Below are 25,329 nucleotides of genomic sequence, written 5' to 3'. Positions count from 1 at the left end.
CAGCGTGGCCATCCCCCCTGGGGACTGATTTCTCACTTTCTGTCTCTCTCTGTGTCTCTCTATACACCCTATAGTAAAAGTCTCCTAAAAAAAATTGTGCTAATTTGATGGTATAAAACTGTATTCTCACGAGTTTAAACCTATATTTTTTAGGGCAATTCCTAAGATAAAAAGTGTTTAACATGCTTACCACCCATGTAGTATAGTTCTCTGTAAATTTTCCCTGTCATTACATCAGATATATTAGCTTTTTTTTTTTTTTGGAGAGATTTTCACTGTAGGGCGCGTGCGCTCGCCAGACAGACAGAGACATAGAGACAGAAAGCGAGAAATCACCCCCCAGGGGGGATGGTCACGCCGCAATCCCTTCTCCTCCATTCTCCTCTCGGGATCTTGGGCACGCATACACACGCGCCCGGCGTGAGTTTTAAGCCACTGGGTCCAGGACATGAACCGCGGTCGACTACGTGGGAGCCCAGCGACACAGCCATTACGCTAACTGCTGGTTCCCCCTATATTAGCTTTTTAATAGAGAATTTATGTGATTCTTTCAACTGTACAACTTTTTTCAAGTTTGTTGAAAATACTGTTTGACACTTCACTTGCTGGTTTTGAATGTGACTGATATGTAGAACAGTCTAAAGTTTTTAAATGTAAAAATTATTAAGTTTTCTTTTGGTGATTTCTGCCACTGTTTTTATGCTTTAATAGTAGAAAGCCTGCCCTTTGGGTAGGTCCTGTAACATGGTGGTATGGGAACCAGATCATACACAGCCAGCTGGGATTTGAATCCCAGACTCAGCAGCTTGAAAAACACACTGGAAATGTGTGTGAGCCCTAAATCCTGATGGGATGGAGAAATAGAGGGAAAAGATTGCAACATGACTATGCCCCCTTGGGGTGGTGTTTTTTCTGTCCTTAGTGAGTGTACATACCCTCTGACAATTAAAAAAGAGAAAAGAAAAAAGAAAGCTGATCCTCATCACTTTGGATGATGAAACATTTTTTCCTCCTTTTCTATATTTTTGAGGTTTACTCTGTGAGTGATGATACACACATGAACGCACGCATGCACACACACACACATGCGCACACACACACACCCCTCCTGATCTGATAGGCCTGGAGCCCTACTGCTAGGCTGCTCTCCCTCACTGAAGTCCATCCCTCCCGCCAAGACCTCGTACAATGTCGTCCTCCTTGTTATAGTTGGCAATGTCCTTCCGGAGGGTCCGAATGATAATCATGCTCAGGATGCCTGAAACAGACAGGGATAGGAGGAGGCGTCAGCATTGCTGGCAGTCTCCAGTGCTGCACACCCTCCAAGGCTCAGTGTGTCCCCGTGTGACAGCTGGCACACACGGCTTCCTCCAGGAGCAACTGGCTATGCAGCAACTTAGGTCCTCCTGGCAGCACTCCACTTCTGGTACCTGGGGAGGGTGCACTGACGGTTGCTCCCCAGACGGGAGAGGAAAGGGCTGCTGAGATGGGGACAGCCAGAGGACACTGCTTTGTATGAAGGGAGAAGAGCATCCCAGTTCCTCCATGACTTCATCCCACTAACTCCTCCAGCCTCAGTTCCCCCACGCTTGCCTCTCATTCTACCTCTATTTGCTCTGTCCGGTTGGCAGTCACAGCCTTTTCTCCCTCTCACCTCTCTCATTTTTACTCAGGCTATCCATTCTGTCAGGGGTAAAGGACTCCTACTCATACTTTAAGATTCACCTTAGCAGCCTCCCCTCTCAGCACCTCCAAACAGTTCAGAGACACCCTGGCCATCTGTACTTCCGCGGTGCCCTGTTTCCCTCTCCAGGAAACAGCGTAGTGGTTACGAGAATAGGCTATTGACGATGGGCTCACTTATTGTTTCTTGGACGCATGTGGCATCAAAGACTGAGATGTTGGTAAGGTGCTTAGAACAACAGCTGGCTCCTTGGTAAATGAGGAAAGAGCAGCAGCTAGTATCACCTTCGCTTCTCGTGATATTGAGATGATCGATGTCATGCCACCTCTGCCCCCCAGCCTCTCAGTTTCTGGCTAAGCTGTCTCACTGAAGGCAGTAATGCTCATTGGAACGGTCTTTCCAATCAGGGGAGGACCCTGAATGGTGGCTCCTCCCACTCATTCAGAGAGGCCTTCCCTAAAGGAGTCTTTAGCCTTTCCCCAACCCTTGTGCATCTGGTCACCCTGTTATCTGCTTCACATCATTCATCGCTAGCTGGAACTCTACTAGGATAGGGACTGAGGGCACGGACTGAGCTGGTCTTGCTCAATACCAAATCCCCAGCATCTGGCAATGCGCTTGGCAAACAACAAAATCTTGTTGAATGAATCGATGAATGTGCATGTGAACAGACATGTCCGTCTTCCCCTAGTGAGCTCTCCCGAGCAGTGAGTCTTGTTCACCTATACGCACCTAATGTTTTTACCCATACTTGACCCCAAGAATACCTTAGAAGTCCCCTGTAAGTGATGTTGATGCCTCAGATCCTCAACGCCCACCTCATCCTCTCCCCGTCTTTAACCCATAGATCTCTCACCTGACAGGAAGAAGACCACCACGACAGAGTTAATGATAGAAAACCAATGGATCTGCACGTCGCTCATGGTCAGGTAAGTGTCCCAGCGAGATGCCCATTTAATGTCACTTTCCTAGCAAGCGGGAAGAAGCACTTAACAGTCAGGCCTCCTGCTAGCAAATCCCGGCCCAGACCAGAACCTTCCTCCCTTGCCCGTGAGCTCCCAGCCCTGCTCACCTCCCAGTGTACAGAGTAGGTAAAGTACAGTTGATTTTCCTTGGTGGGGTCGATCTCCTGGGGTGAGGAGTTGGCACCCTCGGGCAGGGTGCATGAACTCTTCTCATCTGCTTTGAGGTCTGTGAGAGACAGAGACTTGGTCTATACCTGTGGTGGCCAGTGCCAGTGCTTCAGGGTTATTCTAGGGGTGCCCTCGAGGCCCCGGCTACTAGGACCCTGGTTCCCAGGATGAGGTGAGGCTGAGAACACAGTGGGCAACAATGGTTTTAGAAAGTACATTCCTTTGGAGCTGGCAGGTGGCATGGGGTTAAAGGCGCTGGACTCCCACATGGCTGACCATGGTTCAAGTCCTGGACCTGGCAGCTTACTTTCTCACTTTCTCTCTCTTGCTCTTGCTCTGTCCCTCTCTGGTCAAATTAAAAGTAAATACATAAATAAAAAGTTAAAAAAATATATATTCCTTAGAGCCCTGACTTTCCAGAGGGCCTTAGGGGCCTTAGGAGAGATGAGTGCATGTGAAGAGTGGAGAGAGGAGGTCTGAGACCGATCCCTCTGTTAGTCAGTCTTCTTTCACTCAATTCACACATTCACTTACTCAGTCAATGAGTCCTGTTCTATACACAAAACTAATGCTGACTCACTGTATCAAGTTTACTCATTTACTCAGTCTGTCTCCAAAGTCCCTGCGCTCCAGTAACTCAATCACTCAGCTGCTTTCTCCATTTACTAACTCAAGTACTCATCCTGCCATGGTCCTTTCATTCAACCAAAAAGGACATAAGTACCAACTGTGTCAGGTACTGTGCTGGCTGCTGGAGAGAGAATGGTGGGAAAGAAGAGGCCCTAATGTCACTGAGCCAACGACCTCAGAATACTCACCTACGTGAACGAGAAACTGCTTCTGACACTCCCAGAGGAGGGCAATAAGGTGCTTTTAATGTGTATGATTTTGTTTGAAAACTAGTTTCTACAGTTTTGGGGTTTTTTTTTGGGGGGGAGAGGTTTTTACCATATGGTGCGTGCGCTCGCCAGAAAGAGAGACAGAGACAGAGAGATAGAAAGCGAAAAATCATCCCCCAGGAGGGGATGGCCACGCCGCAATGCCTTCTCCTCCATTCTCCTCTCGGGATCTTGGGCAAGCACGCACACGCGCCCAGTGTGAGTTTAAGCCACCAGGTCCAGGGCTTGAACTGTGGTCAGCTACATGGGAGTTCAGTGACATAGCGATTATGCTAACTGCTGGTCCCAGTTTCTACAGTTTTAAATAGAAGCCAGAAAACCACCACCACAGGCAATAGGCCAGGCCTGCTGCTTAACGAAAAGCACCCTGTAGTGAGCAAGGGCTGGCAGGTGATATAGGGCTGAAGCAGGTCATCTGAGGTCCTCAGGACTAGGCTGGGCTCTCCAAGTCCTGCATGGCAGCTGCTCTGGGGCCACTTTTAATCTACGCTGATCGCTCACACAGAGACGGGGAGAACAAAGAAGACACTTGCTACCAACAGTTCTGTCTGTGCCCTTGTCCCTCCTGTGAAGAGGCCCAGGAAACCCCAACTTACTGTTTGGTCTTGGCCAAGTCACTTAGCCTCTCTGAGTCTCTGGTTCCTCATCTAAACTCACCACGTGCCTCCTAGGAAGCAGGGTGTGTGTGTGTGCCCTGGGAAAGGGTAAACTGGTAAGGGGCCAGTCTGTGACTCAGCAAATATCAACTCTCCCTGCCCCCACCTTCTCTACTGGGAATATGGTGCCCCTTCCTTGGCTGGGCCCATACACTGTGCTCGGGCCTGTCAGCCAGTTTAGGAGTGAGCTGTGTGAGCAGACCCTGGGTGTGGAAGCCCAGGCCCATCCAGCCCTGCCCCTCTGATCACACCTCCCCACTCACCCTCCAGCCTGATGCTCTGGGGAATCACCTCGAAGCGGACGACACGGTATGTGTGCTCCTGGTCCTCTTCCATGTCTTCCCGGTGGTAGTAAAGGATGAATGAGAGGTGATTATGTAGGTAGATCTAAAGTGGAGCAACGGAGAGAACAAAATAGCTAGAAGCCAAGAAACAATCAGAACATCACTCAGGGAGTCTACCCCAGGTATAAGGTTCCTCCCTCACCCAGCACACCTGGCTGTACCAACTTCCCCAAAAGTCTGCCCTTATCAGAGCACTCCCCTGCTCAGAAAGCCTGAAGGGGTCCCTGAGCTTATCAGACAAAAGCCCAATTTGTTCAGCCTGGCATTCAATGCCTTTTATCACCTGACCCTGAGGTACCTGGCTGTTCTCTTCTAAGACATTAGCTCACCTGGTCTCTTTAGACCCTCTCTGCCCTAGAAATAGTCCCTACCCTGCATCTCTATCAGCAACCTTCACTTCTACTAGAAGGCTGTCCTCAACTCTGCTCCGGCCTACCTATTTTCCAGGCCACCCCTCCTCTGGGTCCTGAACTCTTCTGGCACTGACAGTGGAAGGCAAGCAAGACTTAAGATCCAGGACCTACACTGTCAGTTCTCTTTCTATCAACTGAAGGAGGGCTTTTGAGGACAGGGGTTGGACCTCAAAGGAAATACTAGTCTTTTATACGCTAAGTAATATATGTTCAGCTTTGAAAATTAGAAAGATGAAAGAATCCTAGTAATAATCATCACTGTTATTTTAGTTAATTAATTAATTAATTATTTTTAAGAGAGATTTTTGCTCTAAGGTGCGTATACTCACTGGAGAGACAAAAAGCAAGAATCCCTCCCCCCCAGAAGGGATGGCCATGCTTCAATCCCTTCTCCTTCATTCTCCTCTTGGGATTTTAGGCATGCACACACACCTGGTGTGAGTTTTAAGCAGCTGGGTCTGGGACTCGAACTGTAGTTGACTATGTGGGAGTCCAGCAATATAACCATTATGCCATCTGTTGACACCATCACTGTTATTTATTTTGTTAAGGTTTTTGCCATAGTACACAAGCACTCTCCGGACAGAGATAGGGACAGACAGGGAGAGGCAAAGTGTGAAGGCACTCCCCAGGGTAATGGCTATGCTGTGATCCCTTCTCCTCCATTCTTCTGGAATTTTGAGCATACACGTACATGTGCATGATCTGACATGATCTTAAAATAATTTTTTCTTAAGCTTGCTTTCTTTCTCTCTCTCTTTCTTTCTCTTTCTCTCTTTCTTTCTTTTAATTGGGCCAGAGAGGGACAGAGAGAGAGAGAGAGAGAGAGAAAAAGAGAAAGAGAAAAAGCAAACTGCCAGGTCCGGGACTCGAACCACAGTCGGCCATGTGGGAGTCCAGCACCCTTAACCACCATGCCACCTGCTAGCCCCAGATTTGGGGCTTGAACAGAGGTCAGCCATGTGGTTATCCAGCCTTAACCATTACATCACCTGCTGGCTCCATTGCTGTTATTCTTAATAGCTTATTCTCAGGACTGTGCTGTGAAATGCTCACACAGCTGGTCTGGTTTATTCTAACAACCCCAAGAGCCAGGAATCTACATTATGTATGTTGTATAGGTAAGAAGAGGCAGGCTCAAGGTCTCTCAAACGTAAGTGGTGGAGACAGGATCTAAACCCAGGGAGTCTGCATGCTCTTGATCATAGCCCTCTCTTCTATATACTGATAAAAGTTCTAGACTTTGGGGGTGGGATGGGGTGGCTATTATTCTTCTCTTTTGCAACTTTGCCAAAATGCACATGCACTAGCCAGAAACAAAAGTGAGGGGAAGAATGAGAAGCACCCCTCACGGGGCATGGTCATGCCATAATTCTCTTTCCTCCATCTCTCCTTCCTTTTGGGATTTCAGGCATGCATGCACAGGCACCCAGAATGTTTACCAAGCTGCCGGGGGTCTGGGACACAAACCTTGCAGTTGGCCATGTAGGATCCAGGTACTTAGCCACCACGCCATGGGCTGACCCATTATTACTATTTTTAAATGTATTTACCTCTTCCATGAGAGTGAGGGAGACCAGAGGGCCGAGTGGGCTGGAGAGAAGGGTTAGGTATCCCCAATAAGGTCCTCATGCCATAAACCACCCTTGCCCCAACCAGGCAGGATCACAGCACATGTCGCAAACCAGGACCTCTCCCATGCAGGTCCAGCTGTGCCTCCATTTTTGTAGTCGACCACGGTTCACGTCCTGGACCCAGTGGCTTAGAACTCATGCTGGGCACGTGTGCATGTGTGCCCAAGATCCTGAGAGAAGACTAGAGGAGAAGGGATTGCGGCATGGCCATCCCCCCTGGGTGGTGATTTCTCGCTTTCTGGCTCTGTCTCTGTCTATGGCGAGCGCATGCACCATATAGCAAAAACCTCTAAAAAAATAAATAAATAAAAAATAAAAAAGGGATCTTGATTTTTTTTTTTTAAGGTTTTTCCCATAGGGTGCATCCACTTGCCAGAGAGACAGAGATAGAAAAAGGGAAAGTGAGAAGTGAACCCCAGGGGGCATGGGCAACCCCAAATCCTTTCTCTTTCACTCTCCTCCTGGGACCTTGAGCAAACATGCACACATGCCTGGTGTGATTCAAGCTGGTGGGTCCAGGACTCAAACTGTAATCAGCTACATGGGAGTTCCAGCTGTGCCTCCATTTTTGTAGTCGACCACGGTTCACGTCCTGGACCCAGTGGCTTAGAACTCATGCTGGGCACGTGTGCATGTGTGCCCAAGATCCTGAGAGAAGACTAGAGGAGAAGGGACTGCGGCATGGCCATCCCCCCTGGGGGGTGATTTCTCGCTTTCTGTCTCTGTCTCTGTCTATGGCGAGCGCATGCACCATATAGCAAAAACCTCTAAAAAAATAAATAAATAAAAAATAAAAAAGGGATCTTGATTTTTTTTTTTTAAGGTTTTTCCCATAGGGTGCATCCACTTGCCAGAGAGACAGAGATAGAAAAAGGGAAAGTGAGAAGTGAACCCCAGGGGGCATGGGCAACCCCAAATCCTTTCTCTTTCACTCTCCTCCTGGGACCTTGAGCAAACATGCACACATGCCTGGTGTGATTCAAGCTGGTGGGTCCAGGACTCAAACTGTAATCAGCTACATGGGAGTTCAGTGCCTTAACCTCAATGCCACCTGCTGGCCTTGGTATCTTGACTTTTTAGGGACTACTTCCACTTCTTGGTGGCAGCTACTAGGCCTTGCCCAAAGCACTGACTTCTGACAAACTATCAGGCCCAGGGCACTGAAGGAAACCTGGCTGGCCCCATGTTTTCTGTGGTACAATCCTAGAGTGGACTGTTTCCCCTTCTCTGTGGCCCCGAGTGCTCATGACTTGTGAGGTATGGCTCCCATGTCTTTTGAGCACGGCATAGACACCCTACCTTGTTGACATCTGTGAAGCCGAGTCGGTAGCCATGTTCAAACTGCACATCTTTTTCCTTCTTCTTGTCATCGCCGTCGCGGTTGGAGTAGAGCTCCAGCCGGGTGGCCACTGGCAGGTTGTCAGCAATGCTGGAAACCCAAGGCCCCACTCAGTCCCTCTAGACTGCCTCTCACATGGCCCTCCCCATGTGCATTTGAGGCCAGCGAGGAGTAGGGAGTGACTTACAGGTGGACATAGTAGTCCTCTGTGATCCGCTCGGCCACAAGCCGGCTCTGTTCCTTTGTCAGGGTCACAGGCTTGTTGGATTGGCTGCACAGAACTTCACACTTCTTCTCGCTGTTCATGAGAACCTGGAAAGGGGTGTTGACAATCCGGTCCCCTCTCAGCACCTCTCCTGCCATAAGAGAGACAGATTGAGCTCAGAGCTTCAGCCCTGAGTTTGCTGAGGTCAGCAGTCAAAGGACAAAGATGGACTTCCAAGGACTGCAGAAAGCCTCAGCTTGGGGTCGTTGCTCTTCCCCATCTGTTCCCACTTGGCCTGCCACCTGACTTGTCCACCTCCTCTCTGCACTCCAGCACCACCAGACCCTTCAGAGCTCACTACACGCTACGCCTCTCTGCCTCTCGGTCACAGGTTGCCTCCTCTGACCAAAGCACCTTTCTCTATCCCATGCTCTTGGCTGCAAGCTCAGCTTCCATTTCGCTCTTGCTGGGAGGCCTTCCTGACCTCTTTAGCACAGAACTCATCACTCCCTCCTGATTTCTCTCTGTGTGGAGGTAGTGATGTAGTAAGAGGCTGCCCGTGGTGCCCCCTGCCTGTGGCTCCTTTACTAGCTGAGTGGTCTGGTGAATAACTAATCTCACTGAGCCTCACTTTCCTCATCTGTAAAATAGGATAAAAACAGTACTCATCTCGTGTGAAAAATAAAGGAGTTAACCCAAGTAAAGTACCAGGCCCAGAGCAGGCAGGCCGCAAATCCGATTTCTATCACTGCTTCACGCCTGCGCCTTTTCAAATGTCAGCCATGCTACTTCGTGCAGTGTGCTGATATGCTCATGTTTCTAGGCCCTCTACCTGACCACAAGCTCTTTGGGGGCAGACCAGGTTTCCCAATTATCTTTGTGTCTTCACATCCTGCTTCAGGCAGGGAGGGACATGGGATGGAACCCAGCACCTGAGATTTTTAGCCAGAATACCTTCTTACTTAATGAACTGGCATGCCCCTTATATGCCTGTTACCTCAGAGTATCCCACTGCCAGACATCATGCTGACAGCTACTGAACAGTTAGGGACTATCACCTAAAACCAACATCGCATTCATTCTGAGCAGTTCAATAACTCCACTGTGATGATATGAAACGGGGGCACATTCATGGAGACTGACCTATGCCAACAGGCAGGACCAATGCTTCCAGATGTACTTGGTCTAATACTCACCTACCAGTAATCAGCTTGCTACGGCTCCCTCTGCCTAATGCTCTAGTCACTCATTCACTCCATCATAAACATGTACTGCGTATGTGCTATGTGTCAAGTCGTGACCAGACACAGAGCTTACAGTCTAGTAGGAAGACAGACTTTGATTATTTAATCAGCAAAATGAGAATATGCCGTATAACTTGCTGTAGACATAGGAAAGTAGGTCTAGGAAAGTTTTCCTGAAGAAGTGGTCCTTGAAGTAAGCACTAAAGGAAGAGAGGAGTTAACTAGGTAGAGATGGGGCAAGGATAGTCTAGACAGGACCCGGCAGTTTGTTTTCTCTCTATATATCTCTCTCTGGTGAGTACAAATTTAAAAATAGTAATAATAAAATTTAAAAAAGAAAATTCTAGACAGAAGTATGTGCAAAGGTATGGTGAACTTGAAAGGTCTGTGTGGCTGCAATGCAGAGAACTGGGTGAGAGTGATTTGGGGTGAGCTGGAGAGATAGGCAAGAGATGGACATAAGGGAGCCTGTGGGCTACACAAAGTCTGACCTTTATCCAGGAGACAACGCAAGCCAATGAATGGTTTCTAACACGGGTTGGAGAAGATGTCTAATTCTGGCTACAGAAAGATCACTGGCGTTTTGAAAAGAAAGCAAAGGACACAAGTGAGTGACAATGGTGGCCAGAAGAGAGGGCATGGTGGGGTAGAGAATTCTGAATCAGGAACACTGAGGTGAGATTTGGTGGTGGCTGGACACAAGAGTGAGGAATAGTGCATATGAGGAAGATTGTAAGGTGTCTTACAACCAGGTCCTTAGTAAAAAACCAGAAAGAATAGCAAATGTAGATAGAAGGCATTTGCAGTTGGGATATGGCCAGTAGGCAGTTAAGACATCAAGATTTAAGGCTCAGAGGAGAGATCAGGACAGTTGCTGGCCTATAGATAGCAAATGGCAGGGTCGTGAGCTGCACCCTGGAGGGGCCAGCACTCAACTATTCAAGGTAGGAGGCTGCAAGTGATGCCCTGAGTATGGATGAGGCCATCCAGGAGAGGAGATGGTGAGAGATGGAGGAGGAGATGAAAGCCTCTCCCTCTTCTGTCCATTCTGGAAATCTGGCAATGCAGGCAACTCTGCAAAACCCAGGGATGGACTGGTCAGTGAACAAGGACACCAGTAAGTATCTGCATGATCCACTGCAGAAATGGCATTTTACAGATAACAAGCTGAAGCCCAGAGATGAACAGTGGCTTGCCTGTGACCGTATGAGGATGATCTTTCCTCTACACATGCCTGACTGCCCTCTTTTCGAGTCAACAAAGAGCTTATTTGAGGAGAGGAAGAACTACAGAGAGGAACAGGGCTATAGACCGAGCAAGGTGGGATCACTTCTTGATATTCAGAAGTTAAATTTCAACCAAGAGAGGACACACCGGTCTGGAGTGGCTTATTCCTTTTTTCTTTAGAGAATTATTAAACTTTATTTATTCATTCATTTTATTTTAATTTGACCAGATACACACATACACACACACACACATACGCACACACAGACACAGAGAGAGGGAAAGTGAGAAAGCAAGCCACCGGGTCTGGGACTCGAATTGCAGCCACGTGGGAGCATCTAACACCTTAACCACCATGCCACCTGCTGGTCCCTGAAGTGGCTCACTTTCTTTTCTTTTCTTTTCTTTTCTTTTCTTTTCTTTTCTTTCTTTCTTTCTTTTTTTTTTTTTTTGGTGGGGAGGGGTTTTTGCTATAGAGAGCATGCGCTTGCCAGAAAAACGGAGGGACAGAGAGACAGAAAGTGAGAAATCACTCCCCCAGGGGGATGGCCACACTGCCATCCCTTCTCCTCCATTCTCCTCTTGGGATCTTGGACATGCATGCACACGTGCTTGGTATGAGTTTAAGCCACTGGGTCTGGGACTCGAACTGTGGTTGACTACATGGGAGTCCAGTGACATAGCCATTACACCATCTGCTGGTCCCTGGAGTGGCTCATTTCTAATATAGAAATTTTCCTTTTAATTATGAGCAACAAGCTGAAAAACAGGACCTTTAAGAGAGGCTGATGGGGTATTCTATTACATGTGCCAGAGTTGACCCAACGCACTCATGACACAACTCTCCATCAATGTGACAATGAGGAGCACAGTGCTCAACCCAAATGAGGCTTTCTGGAGAGAGTGTGAGACAATGTCAGAACTCTAGCTTGGCCCAGTCACAATGGTATGGGCTGGATGCTGCTGCTTGGTAGACTGAGGCTATGTGGTAGGCCCAAGTTTGAGTCACAGCCTACGCTGAAAGGCTGAGCGAGGTGGCATGAGCCTGTAGCCCCAGCTACTAGGGAGGCTGAGGATAAGGACACACCTATCTAAAACACTCCCCGCCTGTCCCCCTACTATACACACAAAGGAAGATCTCTGGCTTAAGAGTCAAAAAACCTGGACAAAAATCTTAATTTCTTCACCTATAGATCACATGACCACGAGCAAGACTCAAACTCTTGAAGTGGCTGTTTCCTCCGCTATGAACTGAGGACAACATATTCGGCTTGCAGGGTTACCATAAGTATCAAGTATGAGGGTGTACAGAGTGTGCTGCTTACTGGAACTGGAGCTCCTGGGGTCCTCCCACCCACTGGGTGAGTGACCCAAGGCAGTGCCTTCACCTCCTAGGCCTCTTTCTTACTTACAATAAGGGGGCAGTAAGGCAGTTTACCCCATAGGGTTGCTGTAAGAATTAAATAAGTTAAGGCACGGAAGTGCTTAGAATGGCATCCTGCTCACAGAAGAGCCCTGTAATCAATTGATGGTGACGATGATGATGATACCGTAAAGCAAAAGGCTTGTGATCGATGGACATGCACTCAGGGATGTTTTTCTCCACTCTGGTAACACACCAGCATTTACCGAACGCCAATACGTGTCAGCACTGGGCTAGAAACTGAGAGGAATGTAGGACACAAATCCTCCACTCAAAAAGACCCTCAGTCATAAAGGGAGCCACAACAAAATGAGATATAATATGGCAGGATAACTTCTGTACACAGACGTCTCCACGGTGTGAGGCAGGAACACTCCCCAGCTTCAGGAAGATTTGACAGAGGTTCAGAGAGGGAAGGACCCGCAGTCTCACAGCCTTGGAATGCCATGCCAGCAAAGCTCCAGGGGGAAGAGAAGAATGGCTGTGAGGGCCCAGGAACCTGGGGGATCAAGTGGGTCAGGCTTCCCAAGCAGGGGCAAGGTGGCTGGAGCATGGCATGGAGAGGCAAGGGTAATGGTAGCAAGAGAAGAAACTCGGTCACTGGACCAGCCATGACCCCTTAGGCACAGGTGATATTTGGGGGAGACAGTACTACCTGATTTGGGTTTAACTGGCTCCAAGGCCTGCCTCTGATTGGTCCATGATCCTCAACATCTAGCAATAAACATACTTGTCAGCTAGGGGTTCTGGAACTATCTGAGCCACGGGTGCCTCTGAGCGAGAAGGCCACCCTTTCAAGAGACTGTTTAAGAATCAGTTCTCCCCTTTTGGGACCAGCAGTTGGCGTAATGGCTATGTCACTGGACTCCCATATAGTTGACCACGGTTCGAATCCTGGACCCGGTGGCTTAAACTCACATCTGGGGCGTGTGTGTGTGTGTGCCCAAGATCCTGAGAGGAAAATGGAGAAGGGATTGCGGCGTGGCCATCCTCCCTAGGGGGTGATTTCTCTCTTTCGGTCTCTCTGTCTTTGTCTTTCTGGCAAGCACACATGCCCTATAGCAAAAACCTCTCAAGAAAGAATCAGTTCTCTCCCTTTTCCTTCCTAAAGTGCAAGAGAAAAGGAAAAACTCTTAAGTTCCTTGAGGTCAGGGAAGGCATCTACCTGTGCTTTTATCTCTAGGACTAAACAGAAAGACAGGTATAGAGGAGACACTAGCAATTGTATCCTCAAGAGATGCCTCCAAATGTCTTTTTCCTTTAAGCCCCCAATTCACCAAGTGGAAAACTGTTTAAATTAGAATAAAGTGGCTGCTATTTATGGAACATTTGTGCCAGACACTGTTCTGGGTGCTTCACACATTATATGAGGAATGTCTTACATAGCAAAAACTATGGTGAAGTCTCTGCTGGCTTTAGGGCAAAAAGCAATCACTTACTCTATCAATTAAAAAGAAAGGGATAGAAGGCACTAGAAAGAAGGGGATATTTAAAAATCAAGGTCTGAGTAGAAGCCAAGCAGACAAACTAACTTTACAGAATGACCAGGCAGATTCGAAGTCCAGTTTAGCTATTAACTAATAGTATATTCAGAGGCAAACTACAAAACAGGAATAAACACTGCCACCACCTCCCTAAGGCTATTAAAAGGATTAAATAAATTAATAGGTGGATAAACTATGTAAAAATGGTGTCCAGCACATGGTAAGTGCTAGACAGGTTAAGGGTCGACTGCTATTGTCTATAAAAACCAAGCTAGGGTTCCTTTGGGTCAGGCTGAGAAGAGTGTGAGAAGAACTTACCCAGATTCTCTGCCTTGTAGGTTATTTTGCTGGGCTGGCAGAAAGGCAGTGAGTAGTATTCATAAGGTAGCTGGGTTCGAGAGCTGGTGAGCTTCACAGCCTGGTGGGAAAAGAGAGAATGCTATTCTGTTTTTTCCTTTATGAGACAGAGAGAGGAAAGGGAAGACAGAGGTAAGTATTTTGACAGGATCCCACCGTGTTGTGATCTTTCTGCTCCAACAGCCCCATCAGCTAGGATGAAAGGCGTGCACTACCATACCCAACATGTTCAGGTCGGTCTGGAACCAAACCTGGGCCTCCCACGTGACCCGCCAGCCTCCCTACTATGGTGGGGTCCTAGAAGCTATTATCCTTCAATCCAGCAGAAACCAAGATGACTTTCAGTAATCCTCCCAGGTACTCACATATCTTTGGTACACTAGTAATATTACCTAACAGGTGAACCAACTGTAGCAGATGTGTACTGGTGGATGACCAGTACACTATTATATACCATATAGACTTGATTCAGAATGATTTCATCTTCCATTGGTTTCATTTTTAAAGGTTTCACATATTTATTTTAGAGAGAGTTTTTGTGAGAAATCACGCCTTGGGGGGATGGCCACGCTGCAATCCCTTCTCCTCCATTCTCCTCTCAGAATTTTGGGCGCACACGTACCAGTGTGTGTATTAAACTGTCAGGTCTCAGATTTGAACTGTGCTTGATTATGTGGGAGTCTAACGACATAACCATTATGCCATCTGCTAGTCCCTATTTATTTATTTTTAAGAGATTTTTACTATAGGCATGTGAGCTTGCTAGAGAGACAGAGAGGCAGAAAATGAGAAATCATCCCCCAAGGGGATGGGATGGACATGTTGCAATACTGTCTCATTCTCCTCTTGGGATTTTGGGCACACACACATATGCACCTGGCATGAGTCACCGGGTCTAGGACTCGAACTGCAGTCAGCCATGTGGAATTCCAGTGACTGAACCACTACACCATTTACTGGCCCCTATTTTTATTTACTTATTTTTAATTGAGGGTACCTGCACTTTCTAGAAAGAAAGTATCTCTCAATGGGAGTGTGGTCATGCCACAATCCCTTCTCCTCCCTTTTTCCATCCTGTCAGCATGTGGGGCACATAAGCACATGTATCCTGTGTGTTTTCCAAGTCAATGAGTTTGGAATGTGAACCAAGAGGTCAGCCGTGTAGGTTCTGACTCCCTTAACCACCAGGCTATGGAGCCATCCCTGCATTTCAGTAGTTTTATATTGCATTACAAATTTAGTTTAAAATCACAACCAAATTAAATATATTCTAAGAGTCTTAAACAGGTTGTTTTCCTTTTATCCAAAGTGAGAAATCACCCCCCAGGGGGATAGTGAAATGGCAATCCCTTCTTTCAGTCTCCTCTCGGGATTTTTGAGTATGCATGCACGTGCACCTGGTATGTTTTTTCTTTTTTCTCTCCCCCAAGTCACTGGGTCCAGGACTCAAACCACAAGTTGGTCATGTGGGATCCAGCACCTTCCCTTCACTTGTGAGTCCTTTCTTAACCATCATTATCTAAAGGAATTCCTGAGCCAGAGGGTAGCACATGAAGTTCTGCAAGGTTGACACACATGGGAAAGTTCCAGGTTTGCATCCAGAGACCTCTCTGAATAGGCTGGGTACATGTATGCCCATGATCTGTAGCTAGCTGTGGCTATGGGGTGGTCTGCAGCATTAAAACCCTGCTGGGGTTCTCTCTCCTACTCACGGAAGAAATAAAATAAGTTTTAGGGCTGGCCTAGTGGTTAAGGGAGATGAATCCCACATGGCCAACCAGTTAAGAGTCCTGACCTGGCAGCCTGAAAACACAGCAGGTACATGTGGGTGTGTGCCCTAAATCCTCATGGAAGGGAGAAATGGAGGAGAAAGAACTGCAGGGTGACCATGCCCCAATGGGGTACTTGCTCTTTCTCTCTGGCAATCACACATACCCTTTCACATTTAAAACACAAACAAATAAACCCCAAACTTTAAAGGAGTTCCCCATTCTTCACAATTTCAACAACTGTAACAATGCAACTTCATTGCATGTCTGAGAAAATGTAATTGTTTTATTTACCTACTTTGTTCCCCATTAATTTACCAAAGGGCACGTGTGTTCACCCAAGAAAGAGAAACAGAGAGACAGGAAGAGGAAGAGATTGAGGGAGAAAGCATCCCTCACAGGGAATGGTCACGCTACAATCCCTTCTCCTCTAATACGCCGACCTGTCAGGATTTAAGGCATGAATGCACACACGCCCAGAGTGTTTCTTAAGCTGCCAGTCTGGGATTTGAACCACACACTTGGTCATATGGGATCTGGCTCCATTAACCACCAGGCCATGGTGCTGACCCTTGTTTACCTATTAAAAAAAAAAAAAAACCAGTCTCCTCCTCCACCAGAATCTAAGAGCTAAGCTTGTCTTGGTCACTGGTGCCTTAGAAGGGCAGAGCAAGTGCTCATTGTTTTCTGAGTAATAGAAGAGGAAAATGAAAACCTCCTACAATGAAAATTAGTAATAAACCATGATCAAGTCATTCAATGAAATATTACGCAGTCATTAAAAATGAGGTTTAAGATGATGATGAAGGAAAATGTTAAGAAAATAGTACAATTTCACAGGCTATAGCTCCAGACACAGTAGAAATTAGAAAACGCCCAAGTTACATAGAACCAATCAAAATGGTGCAAAAATTTAATCTAAATATAATTAAGAGTACCTTTACTATTTTGAAACTGTCAACCACTCCTCATATACTATCTAAATGTACAAACACAAATATTTTTAGAATCCAATTTTACAACTGTTATTTAAAATGCTTGCTTTGGAATTAGGTATTTTTCAGAATTTAAGAGGGGAAATATTATATGCATATTTGGTATGCACAGGTTTCTTAGGATCCCCTAGCTGGGTCTGCAAAAATATTCATGCTAAGGGAAATAAAGTCACCAAACAGCTTTATATTGATTCAGGTCAGCCCTTACCTCTAATGAACTTAAGACAAATATATGAGTTCAGGAGTTTTGGATTGAGGATCTCTTCAAACATTTCATTAATTACTTGAGGAAAAATGGCCAAAAAGTTATCGCCTATTATAAGAATTTCGTGTTCGTTAGTATCCTCTCTCTGGACAATCAGAAAAGAACCCACATTACAAAGAGATGAGCCTCTCCTTCCATTTCCTCCCACCCTCTCTCTTCCCATCCAAGGCACCTGCTCACACCCCTCAGCTGGGCAGACTGGAAGTCAGAGCTGCCAGCTGTGATCTGGGGAGGGCTAGGACAGAGCGGTGAGAGGACAGGTACTGCACGGTCAGGAGACAGGGCTCTGAACTAACCCTAGGTCCTCCTCACCATCCGACCTTAACTAAGTTGATTTACTTCCCATGGCCTCAGTGGGTTCTTGTGGGACATACTGAGTTGAGCCACACACAATGACTGACTTGCAAATAACCCTCAATAAATGCTATTCTGATTATGGTTCCTGCCAGCTACCAGTCTGAATGCCAAATAAGAGAGGTGCTCACAATATATGGACAGTAAAACCAGCAGTTGGCATAATGGACTCCCATGTAGTTGATTGCAGTTTGAGTCCCGGACCCAGTGGCTTAAACTCATACCAGGCACGTGTGCATGTGTACCCAAGATCCCAAGAGGAGAATGGAGGAGAAGGGATTGTGGCATGGCTATCCCTCCTGGGGGGGCATTTGTCACTTTCTGTCTCTCTGTTTCTTTCTTTCTGGCGAGCACACACACCCTGTAGCAAAAACCCCTCAAAAAAAATATATATGAACAGTATGAGCAGACACTATGAGCTATTCAGAGAAAGACGACAACAGAGAGGAGGATGGTGGGAATGAAGAGGTAGAGACGTCACGGGGAGAAGGCAAGTGGAGTGAGACAAAGATGGAGAAAGACATGGACACACAACACACAAGAAACACAAAGTGAAAATGAGAGCTAAGAGATACACGTGCACACAGGCATACACGGAGACAGTGACCCAAAAAGGATGATTAATAAGGAAAGAGGAACAGACTACACAGGGAGATGTGGAGAGCAAGAGGCACAGAGAAAGATGAGTGGTGGGGCAGAGCAGCTGGAACTGCAGGGCTCCTTGCCCTGATGGCATGCAGCAAGACCTCTTCTGCCCTGGGTGACTGGCCCTGATCTTTGTTCTCTGCAACCACAGGACGGGCATGGACAGCTCCCAGTGGTCCTCCAAGCAGGCTGCCTAGCACAGAGCCATCAACAATTCAAGAACACACTTACCTTGATTTCTACAGGGTCGTTCTGGTGGAAGTTGATTGGTGCAACCCCAGGAACATAGAAAGTGTTTGTTTCACGTGTGAGAGAGAGAAGCAGCAGGGACCACGGCAACCAATCCTGCTCGGAAGAAGGGAGACTGCAGTTGGAATGGGGAAAAAAGAGAACGTCCCCCTGGGGTGGATCAAGTTATGCCACCTTCATGTCTGCTCTGAGCCGGAGTCAGCCGTCACTGAGAAGCCTGACACCATTGTACATGCTGCCTCCCAGATGTCCCCAACTATGCTACAAGGCAATGATTCTGCACTTCCAGAAATGAGCCCCCAAATGGACCAAGTAACAGCTGGGCAAAGGGGAGGACTATCACACAGGAGCCACAGCACCCCTCCTTCACATCAGTGCTCTTTGAACCATTTCACAGTACACTTGCCAACAGAGCTAATCGGAAACAGAGCTCCAACATTCCACGAATTCCCATTTGTCTTTGTAACAACAGGCTCGCTCTGTCAGGAAGCACCTATGTCACTACCATGCGTGCGTGCGTGCCCAAGATCCCAAGAGGAGAATGGAGGAGAAGGGATTGTGGCATGGCCATCCCCCTGGAGGTGATTTCTTGCTTTCTGTCTCTCTGTCTCTCTCTGTCTTTCTTGCGAGCACACACACGCTATAGCAAAAACCTCTCCAAAAAAGAAAAGAATTATTTTACCTAAACTTTATTTATCATTGTTATTTTCCAATTTGACCAGAGAGAGACAGAGAGAGAAAAAGGAAGCTACCAGGTCGGGACTTGAACCAAGATTAGCCATGTGGAAGTCCAGCGCCTTTAATCACTACACCACCTGCCGGCAACAAAAAAGTGATTTTTAAAAAGGAAGCAAAAGAGTTACTAGCAGATGGCATAATGGTTACATTGCTAGACTCCCACATAGTTGACCTTGGTTCGAGTCCTGGACCCAGTGGCTTAAAACTCACACAGAGAGCTTGTGCGTGTCCAAAATCCTGAAAGGAGAATGGAGAAGGGATTGCAGCGCAGTCATCCCCCATGGGGGATGATTTCTGTCTTTCTGTGACTCTATCTCTGTCTCTCTGACTAGTGCACAAGTCCTACAGCAAAAAACCTCTTAAAAAAAAAAGCAAAAGAAAACATTACTGTTCTGAACACCTAGGCTGGAATAACCCTAACCCTAGGATGCCTTTCTAGCAGCATCCCCTCCCTTTCTCTAAGCCTTCAGGAGACCCAGAGATTGTCCTTGCCCTTCAGGAGCAGTTGTTTCTGACACTTGAGCCTGTCTCACTAAATTCCTAAGTCCCTCAGAAGTACAGCTGAAATGTCTCTTCCTTCAAGAATCCCCTTAGATTCCTACAGGGGGAATCATTTTCTTCCTGTCTTACTTTTCAAGGTACTTTGTACACAGCTCCATGTTGACACTGGACGAAGCACATGGAAGCATCACCCCATATCCAAAGGAACTTTCACATCTGCACATGGTCAAAGATTGTGCCCGAAGCTGTGTGACATGTATTTAAACCTGCATTTGTTTAAGGCCCTACTGGAGCTCTTTCGTGTTGGGATGGTTGTTTAAGTATCTGCCATCTCTCCACCTGCACTAATTCCCCACTGGGGGCGCTTTCCCCCACTCCCTCTCTTTGGTGAGCACAAGTGCCCTTGGGCAAATAAAAAGAACTGGGGCTTAAAAAAGAACATAGATTTGGAAACATTTCATAACCAGTAAACCATTCCCCTTACATTAAAGTACCGTTATCATAATTTCTTGCTAATCAAAACATGTTCTGAATTTCCCTTGGTCAAACGCTGGACACCAGACCTCTTTGTTCATCTGATAAGTGATCTGAAGCTGAGGCAGAGGATTATAATCTCCTCTGTTATCAAGCCAATTAAATCTAAGAAGTCACTTCAATTCTACCTTCTTTTGAAATAGAATCCTCCAGACCTAGCTGAGACTCTGCCCTGGGAAACTCAAGCGCCCCCCTGAGAGCTCAGACTCCAGAGGAATGAAAAGTAAATCCTGAAAGAACGCAATACATTTCTGTTCCAAAGTCTCAAACCAATGGAGCAAGTACACACACACAAAACCGAAAACAAACAAAAAGAGAAAACAATGAGGATAACATTTACGTAAGCGGGAAAACCTCATCACAAAGCAACAAGAAGCCACAGTCACCAAGTACCTACTAAGTACGAGGCTCTGTGGCAGGCATACTCCCGTCTTCCACGTGGGATCTTCCACTTACTAAGTGCCTGCTTTGTGCTAAGCACTTCACAAACACTGGTTCATGCTGTTCTCACAGGTGCAACTACCTGGAGATTTGTCACCATTTCACAGATGACTGCCAGTTAATCTGAAACCTAGAGATGAAATAACTTGCTTATGGTCATCCGGTCAGAATGTGGAAACAGGTGTGTTCTTTTCAGGCAGGTGAGTGGCGTTATAACATGATGAGAATGTAATAATGACGCTGATAACAATGGCAGCTAACAGCTCCTGAAGGCTATGTGCCAGGCACAGCAGTAGATTCTTTGACCCAATAACAGCCTTCAGAATAACCCTTTAAGTAGGAACTCTTATTCACATATCACAGATGAGGAAACAGAAGCAACTAACACTGGCTGAACGAGAATTTGTACCCAGGCAGTACAAATGGGCTTTGAGCCCAAAGCCCTAGTTCTAACCAGTACAGAAATTAGTTCACCAACTAATTTATTTATTGAGCACCTCTTATGTGTCAGGGACTGTGGCAGACTCACAGAACACAAGGAGCTCTCAGGCAGTCGGAAAAGAGACGAGCTGCCAGCCAGGCATGACACTAGGTCCCAGATGTGATCAGTGAGTGAAGAGGCCAAGAATTGTATGTTGGAGTGTCTACAGGAGCAACAACATACCCAGTTTAGAGGGTAAGGAGGAAGAGGGAGAAGTGTTCCAGGAGGAACAAAGCACAGATGCAAAGGCATGGAGGCAACCATGAGTTTCTGATGGGTGAGGAAAAGGAAGGTGCTTCTCAGACTTTAACAGCAGATGACTTTGTTAAAATGCAGTTAGTGTTAATGGCTATGTTGCTGGACTCCCCTGTAGTCGACCGTGGTTCGGGTCCCGGACCCCGTGGCTTAAACTCATGCCAGGCACGTGTACATGTGTGCCCAAGATCCCGAGAGGAGAATGGAGGAGAAGGGATTGCGGCATGGCCATCCCCCCGGGGGGTGATTCCTCACTTTCTGTCTCTGTCTTTCTGGTGAGCGCATGTGCTCTATAGCAAAAACCTCTCCAAAAAATATGTAGATTTAGGGCCATCCAATGGCTGAATCCCACATGGTTGACTACCTGGTTGGAGTCCTGGACCAGGTGGCTTGAAAAACATACCAGGCATGTGTGCATGCACATCCAAAATCTCAAAAGGAAGGAGAAATGTAGAAGGGATTGTGGCATGACCACCCCCCAAGGAGGGTTCCTTTCTCACTTTCCTGTTCTCTCTCAGTCTCTCTCTGGTAAGGGCATGTGCCCTCTGGCATATTAGAAAAAAATGGAGATTCGGATTCAGCAGGTTTTAGGGGTAGAGCCTGAGATGGTGCATGTCAACAAGCTCCCAGGTGATGAAGACACGTGTGGTCCACAGACCATCTTTTCTGGGTAAGTATGAGTAACAGGTCTGTGTAGAGGCAGGAGGCTGGAAAACGGGGAAGGACATATTACACAAAAACCACTTAAGTGCGGGCTTGGGAACCAGCAGTTAGCGTAATGGCTATGTCACTGGAGTCCCACGTAGTCGACTGTGGTTCGCATCCTGGACCCGGTGGCTTAAAATTCATGCTGGGCACGTGTGTGTGCGTGCCCAAGATCCCAAGAGGAGAATGCAGGATAAGGGACTGCGGTGTGACCATCCCCCCTGGGGGGTGATTTCTCGCTTTCTGTCTCTCTGTCTCTGGGGGCGAAGGACCAACCTCCATAACAAAAACATAAAAAAAAAAAAAAAAAAAAAAAAGAAGTGTGGGCTTTGTCTACGCTACAGTGGGGAGACACTGAAGAACTTTCAGGAAAGGGAAAACTCCTATCTGGCTAGAAACACAATGTAGTATATTCACACAATGGAAATATTCATCAATAAATAGGAATAATGCCTATTTATTTATGATTCCACTTACTGAAATACCCAGAAAAGGCAAATCTATATAGAGAAAAAGCAGATCAGTGGTTGTGATCTAACCCAAGCCTCACCCATTTGTTTCTCCATTCACTGATAGATATTTGGATGGTTTCCAGTTTGGGACTACTGTGTGCTGTGAACGTTCACATACAAGACTTTGTCTGAACATGTATTTCTTTTTCTTTGGGACAAATGCTGAGTTAAAAATGCTATAGGAAGAATAGATAGATAGATAGATAGATAGATAGATAGATAGATAGATAGATACTATGGAAAGTTTATGTGTAACTTTTTTTTTTAAAGAGATTTTTGTCCTAGGGTGCATGCACTTGCTGGAGAGAGAGAGACAGAGAGACAGAGAGACAGAGAGAGGGAAAGTGAGAAATCATCCCCCGGGAGGATGGCCACACCACAATCCCTTCTCCTTCATTCTCCTTCCAGGACCTTGGGCACACAAGCACACATGCTCAGTGTGATTTTGAAGCCACTGGGACCGGCACTTGATGTGGGAGTTCAGGGGCGTAAGTGTTATATCATCTGCTGGCCCCATGTTAAGCTTTTTAAGACATAGGGTGGGGCCAGCCCATGGCCTGGTGGTCAAGGGACTGTGGTGTGACCATAACCCTTGGGGTGGGGGATGCTTTCTTCTCTCCCTCTCTCTGGCAAGTGGCTGTGTCCTCGGGGGGGGGGGTAGGGGGGTAGGATTTATATATAGATATAGATATACATAGAGACAGGATCCTTTAAATGAGATGCTTGGGACCAGAGGTGTTGCAGATTTTGAACTACCTAAATAAATACAATGAAACATCTGGTTGTGGGAGCAGAGAATAACTGTGTCAATCTTTTGACAGTAAGGGAATTTGCTGGGGTAAGAGAAATATTGTAAAACAGGGATTCCTGGGACCAGAAGGTGACATGATGGTTGGGGCACTGGATTCCCACATGGCTATGGTTTGTGTCCCGAACCTAGTGGTTTGCTTTCTCTCTCTCTTTGGTGAGCGCACGTGCTCTATAGCAAATTAAAAAATAATAATAATAAATAAAATACAATTAATAATAATTAAAAAAAAACAAATGGATTCCCAACCTTGGGGCCACACAGAGGATTGGAGGGGGGTGCGTGGCGGCGGCAGGTGAGCGAGCAAGGCTTCATCTGTGTTTGTAGGCATGTGCTACCGCTCACATTGCCACTTGGGCTCCACCTGTTGGATGAGTTGTGGTACTGGATTCTCCTAGAAGAGTGAAGCCTATTGTTACATGATTGTTTCACTGTATACTGCAATGTGGTGGGGTGGAAATGCGGTGCAGTGTGTTTGGGTCAACCTGGGACCAACCCTCCCACCTGAGCGCATCCATGGAGAGACGGTCTTCCATGAGGCCAGCCCCAAGAAGAGCCCTGTTCTGGATTCGGCTCCACTTTACAATCTATGACTTCACTACCCCCTATAGCCTTGACAACCTGACAGGGGGTGACACACTACTGGTATCTGTAAGGAAGACAGCATCTACTTCTAGGAAATTCCTTTATGGCATCCTTTCTTTTCTTTTAAAGGTTTTTGTCATAGGGCATGTGCACCTGCCAGAGAGAGACAGAGACACACAGTGAGAGGCTCTCCTCCTGGGATTCTGGGCATGCACACACATGTGCCCGGTGTGATTTTCAAGCCACCAGGTCCGGGACTTGAACTGCTGTCAGCCATGTGGGAGTCCACACCTTAACCACCATGCTACCTGCTGTCCTCGTCCTTTAATTTTTAATTGATCACCTCATTAACTCCTATGTGAGGCTCATTGTGAAAAGTTAATTATTTAGCAAACATACTTATATGTTCAGAGCCACAAAAGCAGTGGGAGTTCTGAGAGATGTAAACCACCCCATGCAACTTGGTTTCCAAGTCACAAGACTGCAATGGCAGCATGCCAGGGAACAAGGTGATGGCAATCTAGAAGTCTTGACTGTAATCTAACACTCTTATCACTGGCACAGATATGGGTGACCTGGAAAGTCATAAAGCTCAAGAGAATCAAGGTTTTCCCTCCTTATTTGTCTTATTCTTAGGAGCTAGCATTCAAAAAAAAAAGCTTGCAAACACCTGCCCAATGACTGCTAGGACTAAAAATATCCTTGATCTCCTAAAATTTACACATCCAGTTTCAAAGGTATAAACAATGAACTCTTCCAAAGAAAATAGGAAGTTTCCCCTGAGAACTGAAAATTTTTCATTCACTCACATTTCTCTATGACCAGAAATTAACCTTTTTTTTTTTTTTTTTTTTGACACTCTGTTTTTTAGTCTCCTTTCCCATAAACAGCATCACCTAATACGGTCTGGCCAATCCAAACAGCCTTTTTGGTTCCTGTTTCATGCTTTTCCTGCTGTAAAAAGCAGCACCTTCCTTAACAGTACGCTAGATTATTTTTCTTTCTCAAAGAGAGCCACCATTTTAAGATGATGTCTTTTCCCCAGACTAAAAAAAAGAAAGAAAGAAAAAGGCTTTAGGGCACAGTTTGCTAACAGTTGACTGAAATCAATTACCCAATCAGCTAAAGCTCCCTAAGAACTCAACCACACTTGAATGAAGGCTAATGACAGCTAAAGATCACTTACCAAGCAGCCCCATGGAGCTAAAGAACTCATAGGGGAAAAACAAAACAACTCAAACCAAAAAAACAAAACAAAACAAAACAAAAAAACACCATCACCACCAACAAAAAACAGAACCAAATTAGCCACAGGAGGCTCTGAAAAACAGAGCCTTTTGTTCAGAGCCCACAGATACAGAGTAGCCAGTGAACAGATACATATGAAAAAGAACCAGACACTGTTGCATAGGGCTAAGGCAAAAACCCATTGCAGGCCAGGCCTAGAAGT

At 46.5% G+C, this 25,329-nt stretch overlaps 1 protein-coding gene across 3 annotated transcripts in view; it reads right to left on the bottom strand.

Annotated features, from left to right (window-relative positions):
* The window catches only part of TM9SF4 (transmembrane 9 superfamily member 4), a 52,588-nt gene that overhangs the window by 21,102 nt on the left and 6,157 nt on the right, over nucleotides 1-25,329 (bottom strand). For 2 of the 3 annotated variants that reach the window (XM_014590220.2, XM_014590218.2), the window contains exons 2-9: nucleotides 18,302-18,415; nucleotides 14,004-14,103; nucleotides 8,290-8,458; nucleotides 8,063-8,192; nucleotides 4,636-4,759; nucleotides 2,757-2,875; nucleotides 2,541-2,652; nucleotides 1,188-1,258 (exon numbers count right to left, since the gene is read on the bottom strand). In XM_014590220.2, coding sequence (XP_014445706.1) covers nucleotides 1,188-1,258; nucleotides 2,541-2,652; nucleotides 2,757-2,875; nucleotides 4,636-4,759; nucleotides 8,063-8,192; nucleotides 8,290-8,458; nucleotides 14,004-14,103; nucleotides 18,302-18,415 — 939 coding nt within the window. Of the gene's footprint in view, nucleotides 1-1,187; nucleotides 1,259-2,540; nucleotides 2,653-2,756; nucleotides 2,876-4,635; nucleotides 4,760-8,062; nucleotides 8,193-8,289; nucleotides 8,459-14,003; nucleotides 14,104-18,301; nucleotides 18,416-23,543; nucleotides 23,665-25,329 lie in introns of those variants that run through there. The other variant, XM_014590219.2, reaches the window with a different exon arrangement.

This window comes from Tupaia chinensis, unplaced genomic scaffold (genome assembly GCF_000334495.1).
Source record: "Tupaia chinensis unplaced genomic scaffold, TupChi_1.0 Scaffold000418_1, whole genome shotgun sequence".
NCBI lineage: Eukaryota > Metazoa > Chordata > Mammalia > Scandentia > Tupaiidae > Tupaia > Tupaia belangeri.
The sequence above is the reverse complement of the archived record's forward strand: the minus strand, read 5'-3'. Positions and strand labels throughout refer to the sequence as shown.